Source organism: Micropterus dolomieu, linkage group LG08 (genome assembly GCF_021292245.1).
Source record: "Micropterus dolomieu isolate WLL.071019.BEF.003 ecotype Adirondacks linkage group LG08, ASM2129224v1, whole genome shotgun sequence".
Lineage (NCBI taxonomy): Eukaryota > Metazoa > Chordata > Actinopteri > Centrarchiformes > Centrarchidae > Micropterus > Micropterus dolomieu.
The window spans coordinates 25,401,565-25,411,851 of NC_060157.1; the positions used below are offsets into that span (position 1 = coordinate 25,401,565).

At 43.6% G+C, this 10,287-nt stretch overlaps 1 protein-coding gene across 1 annotated transcript in view; it reads left to right on the forward strand.

Annotated features, from left to right (window-relative positions):
* The window catches only part of myt1b (myelin transcription factor 1b), a 101,940-nt gene that overhangs the window by 62,185 nt on the left and 29,468 nt on the right, over window positions 1-10,287 (forward strand). The window contains exon 3 of the mRNA XM_046057222.1: window positions 10,044-10,150. Within this exon, the coding sequence (XP_045913178.1) occupies window positions 10,044-10,150 (107 nt within the window). The remainder of the gene's footprint in view (window positions 1-10,043; window positions 10,151-10,287) is intronic.

Consider the following 10,287-nt stretch of genomic DNA (forward strand, 5'->3'; position numbering starts at 1 on the left):
CCCCCCCCCCCCCCCCCCCTTACATCTTCGAGAGAGGTGGGGATGGGGGTAATGGGAGCAAGCAATGGGAGAGCTCATTATCTGGCAGACCATCTGCTATTGGGAGGGAGGAAGTGTCTGTCTGTTCTAGACACAGACACCCTGAATAGGCCTGGAGTTGGAGTGAAAATGTTCCTCTAACTTACCTAAATTAGCTGTACAGCTGGCTGATTTGGTCACATGTGAACATGGAGAGTGCTTGAAACCCACAGAGTAGACACCAATCACATGAGACATTTATATGGGCTACATTAGTGTGAGACTGAAAGAATAAAACGCCTAATAACGTAACAAGTATTGTTATTTTGATGCCATTATTGTAGCTTCTTTTTTGCAATTAAATTGTCTTCTGTGATTTTCATATATCTCATACATTATATTTATATTCTTCTATTATTCTATTCTATTTTATTTTTGCTATGGTTCTTTTGTATATCACGCTCAGGTTCGAGATAAATTAGTTCAGATCAAAAAATAGTGTACACAGACAGGTTTGGGTGTTTACATAGTTTAAATCAGATTGCTGGGGCGGCTTAGTGTGAGAAGTTGCCGGGCGCAGCAGATGCTCTTTGTTGCTGTTAAGGCTATTGTTGTTGAAAGCGGACGCTGGGAGACTGGGATTGGGTCCAGCTCCCGGCAGCAGGAGGACACAACCCCTTCCTATTGGCTCTCCGGGTGTGTCAGTCAGCTGTTCGTCCCGCCCAGCAGCCCTCCCCTCCTCGGCTGGGGAAGTTGAACTAAAGTTTGAGCAACTTTGTTCGGCAGAAGTAAACTTGTCAGCAGCACTTGGCGGTCGCTGCGGGACTGAAGAGAGACAGACAGGACCGCAAACATGAAGCTGTGCCGCACTTTTCTAGGTTCGTATCACAGACTTGTTTTAACTTTACAGGAGCAACTTAAAGGATGAACTTTATGTTTCGGTATCTGCGTCTCTGTTTGTTTTGTCTGACAGGCACAGTAATAGTATGTCAAATATTTCTCGCGTTGCCGATTCATCTTGTTCTGCCTCTCCTTTTGCACTTCCGTCTCTAATATAATTAGACATGCTTTAGGCGTGTTTTTCACAGGAATTGGTTTTGAAAAGTTCTGGTCGCATGTGTCGGCAGCTCTGTAAATATTCAAAATAAAAGCCTTCTCAGAGACATTGTCGCTGTGCAGGATTAAAACAGGCTTATAGCTCTGTCTGATCACACCAGCTGTAACTTTCAAACTTCTGTGGGGTGTGGACTGCAGCCACAAGCTGCAGGCGTAATTCAGCAGACTCAAACATTTCTAAAGAAACTTGTGAACTTCTCCCCAGCCTATAACTGCATCTTATCTTCGACCCCCGTGGTAAAAACTGGCCAGACAAAGGACAGTTGGTCCCCTAGGGGACCGTGTGGCCCCGGTACCGTGGGGACAATGCCAAGCTGCGGGCTTATTAAAAACTTTTTTGTTGTGTTAGTCTGTCGGCTTGTTCCATCTGTCGAGGGACTATAGGGGCCTCCCCCGGTCCCGGCCTCAGCGCTCAGTCAGCTGCTGCCCCATGTAATATTTATACTGGCTGCCTGCACGGCCCAGCTCCTCACAATATAGCCACCATACAATTGCTATAGTCTGGAGTGACGTGGCCATTAAAGTGCTGCAGGCCTCTGTGCCATCTGCATCTGCAGACAGACTTTGGAACAACAGAGGAAAAAGTTTTCCCAGCTGATGTAGGCTACAGGCTGCTGGCCCTCTACTGAGCTGCAGACTGTTCCTTCAACATAAAATGTTAAAAAAAAAAGATAGCTTAGTTTGTAACTCAGGCTTAAAGTGAATTTTGTTTCTTTTTTCAGTTTTGTACCAAACTTCTATACAAACTTATAATGAGGTTTAGTTTGAATTGTTTTTATGTTATAGTTATAGCTAGTGGTGGCTGTGTTTAGTTTTAATAGCACCTTGTTACTATTTCAACTTATAAGAAAGGGTCTAGGGAACAGAGTTGATTAGATTTGTGTTTAGTTTAACACACACATACACACTTTCTCACAACAGAGCAAAAACGTTTTCACAGCAGATTTGGCTAGTGAAAAAATGATAATGTATGCAGATAGGCTAGTTTAATTCACTTTAGTTTTATTAAGTTTAGGCCTAGTTGTGACAATTAAGTTGTCACTTATGAGAGTGGCGTTTTGTTTTGAGTATTTTAGTTTAATATGGTGACAAACAAACATTCAAAGTTACAATGAGGATAAAGTGAGTTTACATCAAAGTTTTAATCGTATCGCTTAAAGCAAAACGTAAAAAGTGAAAAATCATATAGTACAGTAATAAAGTTGAATGACGATGAATACTTACATGAAATAAAATGATTTCAAGTAATGATTTCCTTAAACGTAGCCTGACGAGGCAAATATGGTCGGAACAGCGTGCAGACAAAAGCCTTTGTTACCTCAACAATACCCGTAGGTAAGGTATTGTGCAGGCCTGAGAGCATCCGCGGGCCGGAGCTCTCCAGAGTCCTGAACATACAGTCAGCACTTTGGAGCTGTCCTTAGTCCTGAAATCTCACCGCAGGAAAAATCACAGAAATTTGAGTGAACATTACGCTTTTGTGATCAAACAGTGGCTTTCTATCTTCTCTAAAATCTTCAGAAGTGTGTTTCACTCAGGCCTCCGTGCCCCGCTGCGGGCCTCTTGGGACCCGCACCTGACCTGTGGGCCCAACTTTCCACATGGTCCCCTCTGCTGGATCAGGGCCCGGGCTTTTTTTCATATTTTCTCTCTTTTGTTTATTCGACTGTCGATGCTGTTGTTGTGTGAATCCCCTCTCTCCGCGCCCTCAGTCTGAAAGCATACTGATGCGGCGTGCACGGCCGGTGATTGATTTCAGCTCCAATGCATAACAATGGGATTGCACAAAAAGAGCCTGCTGCAAAGAGATAAGAATTTAATAGAATTTCTGAAAGCTGAAGGTTGGGCTTTTTGAATATTCCCTGCGTACGCGGCGTGGAGACAGCAGATAAAGGATGGCATTTGTGGGGACTATTCTCAAATGGCTTGTAATGAATGGTTGTCATTTCCACTAATGGTTTCAAAACAGCAAAGCAAAACCACGGTGTGAGCAACATTTGGGAGTGACTCCAAGTTGCACTATTAAGACTGGCTGTTTGTTGTTTAGAGGCTGCACTGACAGTTGGCATTATTCTCTGAGCCTAAAAACTATCAACAAATCTGTAACTGACAGTGATCACTCTTCTTAAAACTCCTGCAGGCGTCAAAACGAACCTCACACAATTCCAACCTGATATATTTCAAAACAATTTCTCTGTATTATTTTTCAGCGATAATTCAAACTGATATCGCACTCCAATCCCCTCACTTCCCCATAGCATAAATAATATTTAGTGAAGCTCCCTTGGAGACTTGCCTCTCTGCCCATATGTCGTTAAAACCCTCTTTCCATGCGGAGGAATTATCAGATGCTGTCAGTGCACCGCACATATACCAACTCTGCATACAACTACTAGTACATCAATTCCCGGTCCTGGAAAAAAAAAGTCCCGCGAATGAATTATTGGACGGTACCACTTTCCAGGATGTGTGGGGGATGAAGGATTACAGTAGCTATACTCTCCATAATGCATTTGCGGGACATCAAGAACTTGTCAGCCAGTGAAATGTATAAAACATGAGCTCATTCTGGTGTGTAATATTGTGTTGGCTGCTGCTTGCAGAGCCCAGATGCGCAGACATGCTTTTTGACTGGCTGTGTACAGACGGTTTATGATGTTAGAACTGTTTGGAGAGTGAAGCAGCATGGGGAACTTATTTTTTATATTTGGAAAATCTTGTGCACTGCACGCAGAGACGATGTTAAAATCCAGTTTGTAGTTTGAAGTTGTCAGTTTTATTGGTTCAGATGGTGTATGTGTTTGAGAGAGAGGGGGGGAAGAGAAAGTCAGAGAGAGAGAGGGAGTGTGTGTGCGCATACATATGCCCATTGAGTTAGTGTGTAGTAAGGGGGGACCTTAAGCCCTGCCCATCTGATGCTGGGGGTTTTACTACAGCTTCCGTGATGTCATGGCAAAGGGCGGGGGAAGGAGATGGGGAGGAGGGGGGCTGTGGAGAGGGGATGGAGGGGGGTACAATGGCTCATGAGGGAAAGGTAAGTCAATATTACGTTTTTTCTCGCTGACAAAGGCAAATGAAGCCATGTTTTTGCTTACAAACAAGTAACATCCTAACGCCTCTATCCGGAGCCGTGCGCCGGTGCGCTGTGTAGGAGAGGCCGCCCGGGAAACCTTCGCTCGCGCTTATTATTTATCACATCTGGACATTTGTAACGGGATAGATGATCATTTTTTAAACCTTTACTCGGGATATCTTTTTAACTAACTACTTGACAGCGACCTGCAACTCTCAAAAAACAGCAAGGACGCGGCGCCAGACCCCAAAGGAAATCTTGTTGTATACAGGTAATCCGAAATCATCCGTGTTTATGTTTTGATAATAAGATACATACAGATTGCTAATAATTATAAATCTCGAAATCTGAGGCCTTGTTTTGCATGACTTTGATATTTCTCCGCACCCTTGTAGTATTTGAAAGCACCACCGCCAGCGTGAGTTTGTGGCGATTAGTGTTGTTTTCACATTTTCATATTTCATGACTATAAATTTAAACTTAGGCACTCACAGCTGCGATCTCTCAACAGTTCGAACTGTTTTTGTCTCTTCCAAGTGTACATTAGTTTACTCGATTTATTTACATTTTCAAAACACATCATTGATGATAGTTCTGTAACGTGCTAAGAAACAGAGAAGGTGCTGTTTGCCTTCAAATGTTGTTCATATTTACATTGATGCCTCATAATAAGTGGGAATAAACCAACTATGGCGCTTTCTCAGAACCTCAGTGATGCTGTTTACCCTGCTCTGTCACTCTGTTGGATAGTTCATCAGTGTGTTGGGTTGAGAAATACACACTCGGTCTAAAAATGGACTATAATATATTCCTCTGAATGCTCTCTTAGCGAACTGAGTCATACTATTCTCCCGTCTGTCCTCTAATGTCACCTTCTATCGCTCCAGGAATAATTTAGCTCGTTCACTGTACCCGTCACACCGCTGACTTCACTACACTGGCGCCGCACATTATACGGGCCGTTTCTCTGTTTCTGGGTTGTTACAGTAAAGTGCGATATCTATCTTCAGCACCAAATTGTGTTATTACGAGGTTACAGTGGGCGTTGAGCAGGATTCCCGTGTGTGTGTGTGTGTGTGTGTGTGTGTGTGTGTGTGTGTGTGTGTCTGTGTGTGTCTGTGTGTGGATGCACGGACAGATGGATCGATGGAAGGATGGAGTGAGTGTGTGTTTGAGAGAGAGGGAGAGGCAGGGAGGGGTTGGCCATTTGATCCTCTGCAGCAAAAAAACAGAGATGCTCTCTTCAAATGTCAGCCGCCTTTAGTGGTGCGCAGATAAAAAAAAAAAAAAGTCCTCAGAAGAGCGTTAGAAATAAACGCCGGGCGTCGGGGAGCCACACACTAGCTGCACATTTCGCCGGATTTTGAAGTGCTCATCTGGTTGGATTCACCCCGAGACTGTGCTGCGGTGCAGAATGTGAGCCTGTGCGCTGTGTTTTTCTTTACTATCCCCCTCCTTCTTGCTTTGCTTAGATGGCCACGTAATGTGCTGTGTGCGCCTCACGGTCTGTCAAAGCACCTGCGTCCTAAGATGGAGGAAAGAGATGAGGGATGATGATACACCGTGTTATGTCACCCACTGTATAAGTTGCTCCACATCCAAGCTGTATCACCTATAAGACTGCTCATCATCGCTTGACCACCTCCGGCAGGAGAAACTTTATCTGTTACTTATTAGATGTTAAAATGTTTCAGGGTTGGAAGCACGGAGGAAACTTACTTGTCTTTGTTTATATTTGAAAAGCTGATGCAAGTTTGGCTTTTTGGTGAAAAAAAGTATTTTAATTGATGAGCAAATGCCTTTCTGCGATGATCTGTGGCGTTTGTTAATGATAGAATATAATGATCGTGATGTTTCACGGACTCTATCTGCTTTTTAATGTAGTTGTAGTTGTGTTTGAAGCTTGTAGTCTATTTAGTAAATGAAGCCCATTAAAATGCACAGGAGCCTATAGTCAGACGAAAGTCTATTGTTAGGCTCAATGTAGAATGGACACTGAGCTCAAGATTTAATGCATCATAGGCATATATGATAAAAACACCTATTGTTTTTCTTCTGTTTACTTTTCCTGTGAAATGTAGCCTAGTTCCAGGGGATTACAGAATTAGGTTATTGGTGCCTTATGCTGTCGGCCTAGGCTATAACAGCAGAGCATGTAGCTGCATGTAGCACAGGCCCTGATATGAAGTTGCTTCTTTTTTTTAAGAGTTACCATGATAGGAGGAAACCTCTTTATTTATGAAGGGTTGAATAGCCCATGGTGAGGACAGCAGGTGCCGGAGGAGGGAGTGCAATAAACATACTGGAGGAGCAGCTGGGGCCAAATTGCACACTCGCCATTCAATGCCAATCAGAAATCTAAGCAATACAAGCAAAGGTCAGGGTCGGCCATGCTTTCAATGGAGAGGAAGTATTTAAAATGGAAGCCTGGAAATAATGAATTTCATGCCCTGTGTTAAAAGGAAAATAATAAAAAAAGAAAATTAATTAAAAAGTAAGGCAAATATGCATAAATTCTCAGATGGGCAGAGAGAAAAGCATGACATGCAAAACTGTTTAGAACATCACAAACTGCTGCCCTAGGCGGAGGGCTTTCAGGCGCACAGATCTCGACAGCTAGCGTTATGTTTTATAAGCAGGAGTGACACGTTTGTGTTGTTTCTCAGATGCTGAGGCCAGGTTGGCCCTCTGGGGAGCACCCCCAAAAGCTGGTTACCATGACGCCGCCTTCCCTTCCACACCCCCGCCCCTAAACTCCCATCCCATAACTGATAAGCCCACGCAGCCACCTCTCAAACACTTTGTCTTGTTTCAATACAAAATACTGCCCTAGGAAACTGTGCTCTGTTTAATATGACCTTCAAACTCATATGAGGGTTTTGATAAAAAGAGTGATATTTTTCAGGTTATCTATACATCACAAATCCAGATTCATCTGCCAGATAATCTGGTTACTCAGGGGTTTTTTGTCCTGTGACAGAAAGAACCCAGCGAGTAATAGGAGACCGTCCTGCTCCACAACTTTTGATTTCTCTGTCTCTTCTGCCCAGCTCACTGTAATCACACTAAGTTGTCTCTAAATCCTGCTTAACAGGACCAGGGGTGTACAGCTGGCCCCGGCCCTGTATGTACACTAATACTGTTACAGACAGTTCACCCTGGTATTTAATCTAACTATGGATTTAGTCCTCTTTGCTCCGTTGTCCCAGTACAGTAAGCCGCCTGCCTATAATGGTATTACTTAAGCCTAAACTTTGTTTTCTGGTAAAAAAAAACAAAGGAACAATTTATAGACTATATGTGTTGAATTTAAAATTTATTGTGTTTTTTGTCTTCAGAAAACAGGAAAGATTTTCTAAACTTTGGCCTGCAGAAATGTAAGCTTTGATAAAAACACAGAATCCTGGCAGTAAAAAAAGATTTTTTTTTATCCACTCATTTAGTATTCATCTTTCTCCCCCCGGCCCCCCTCGCTTCTGATTAACCAAACCTCCCCGGTGAACTGCTAATTGTCTCGTACTCCTCCAATTTTCACTGCAAAATAACGAGCTGCGAGTCTTTTAGGTGGGAACCAGCAGCATCTGATCAAAGAATAAAAGAGTACATATCCTGAACAGACAAGGCTCAAATTAGTATTATGTTTTTTCATCTGCAAAGCATCCAGATGTTCAAGTTTTCACATGAAAAAGATGAAAGTATATAAAGGTCAATTAAGCCACCTTGTCTGTGATTAATTACATGATTTTATAAACCTCAGCGATCAGATATCTCACGCCGGTTAAAAATGTCCAGATGCATTTTTTTCTGTCTTTACCAGGAACAGTGGCTCTGGACTGAACAAAGTGAGCAGGGACGCTGACACATGGCCTCAGGCAATGTGTCCTCATAGAGTGCTGTTATATATTTGGCATTTAGGAAGGGCTCTCAGCTCCTTGGCTCCCAAACTAACAATACAGGACGGATGCTCACTTCACTTCACTTTGAAAGAAGTGGAAAAGGTAGAAAAAAAAAGAGAGCGAGAGAGAGAGAGAAAAGAAACAAGTGAGTTTGCGTGCTTGTGTGCGTGGAGACAGAGATAGCTGAGACAGAGAGACAGAGATGCAGACGAACAGTATTGCTGCTGTAATCACTTTTTTGCTGAGGGGGGAGTGAAAGTTGATAAACAAGCATTTTGCAAAGAGTGCTGGCTGAGCTTTGGCGAGGTTTGCATGTAATGGGCAAAGTAGGGATGGGCGTGGAGGGGGGAGCGGGGAGTTTGATGGAGGAGGTGGAAGAGGAGGGGGGATGGAGGATAGGGCTGGTCTGCTTTGGGACCCCTCGGAAACGGACACACAGCCTTTTGTTGTCTCAGCGAATGTTTGCTTTCAGATTGGCATTGCTTTTAGTGTGCACTTTGCATGCACTGTGGGTTCACGCACAGGACAGTATGTGCAGAGAAAGTAACTCTCGCTGTGTCTTTGAAAGCAACAAGACGAGAGATGAAAAGGTAGAGATAATAGAAAAGAGGAAATTAGATGGACAGATGCATCTTGCACTCTACAAAGGCCAGGGATTTATATTCAAGTTCAAGTGTAAAGAGGTTTATGTTTTGTTGCCTCTGCAGGTTATTTCAAAGAGCTATAGTGCAATCATTTTAAATTTGGAATCCATTGAGTTTTTTGTCAAAATTTGAACAATTCAAATATTTTACCTTGAACTTCCACTGTATAACTTGTGATTTTTCTGTATTATTACTCCTCCGCAATATTGCTGCTTCAATCTACATTTTCAATAGAGAGGATTCAGAGTGCACTGACCCAAACCTTGGTCCGTCTTATTGATTATTGTTAGTGTTATTTTCTCTAAGATGTTCTTGGGGACTGACAGGTAGGTGGTCCATACAGAAGAGTAGTCACTATAAACTCAAGGGCACTTCCTCTTTCACAACGCTCTGTAGCCTGCTTCAAAGACACACAATCCACATAAAGGTGAAAGCTAAAGGGTATAGATATGTATTTACATCTGAAAAAGAATCAGATTTCACCCTACCAGCTCAGCGGTGCATAAAAAGAGAGAGTGGAGCGCACGAGAGGGGGAGCGACATCCGCCTGTTTTGGACTCTCGCAGATGAAGTGTTTTAAAGCTATGCTAGTTGAAAAGTTCAGCCTTGGGCATTCATAGAAAAATAATCTGCACTCTCCCTGAACTTAAAACTGAGGCGACTGCTAGGACAACTCCTTGTTCGTATTATATATGTAGCAGCTCCACCTTCCCCAGTTTCTCTGAAAGAAGGAAGAATGGAGAAGGGATATGTAATAGATGTAGTATGTTTCTCCTGGCCAATCAGGAAGATGAAGTGAAGAGCTATTACCTTGATGAAAAAAAAACGGGGCGAGAGGGGGAGAAAAAAAGAGGCTTGATTTATGTATGATTCATTATTTACTGACCATTCTTCACCTCCTCTCCACTCGCATAGCCCATCCCCCTATTCGCTTATATATGCACCCTGAAAAACTCGATAAAAATGCGCAAATTTGATTGATTCTAATAGCAGCCTGACAGGGATCCCAGCTGGGGCACTTAACCATGCCTATGTGTGTGTGTGTGGGTAAAGCATACACAGTGTTCCTTTAGTTAATAAAGGAGTGTCTGCAGCATGCTCGAGTGCTCCGACCTTACCCCAAAGTAGCACCCCTACCCTCCCCTTTCTTCCTTTATCCAAACCACTGCCCCATCCACGGGTGCTGATGCTGTTGATTTCCTATGACAACTCTCTTTTTTCCTTCTCGTTCTCCCCCCCCCCCTCCCATAACTCCCCTTTCTTTGACCTTCTTGTTTCTTGTCTTTCTGGTTTTAGAAAATGAGTTTCGGGGCGAGCTGGTGAACCAGCGGTGGACACGAGGCGAGAGGACCAGCAGCCGCTGTCAGGCCTCCCAGAGACTGCAGAGCCGTCGACCAATCATGGTGAGTGACAAGGCCCTGCAGCCCCTCCCCCTCGCCATCCCTCTTCACCCCCCACCACACCCCCCACGCCCCTTCTAACCTGATTGTGCTTCCTGGGCATTTCCCCAATCCCTAAGTCAGCGGGGAAAGTATAAAGG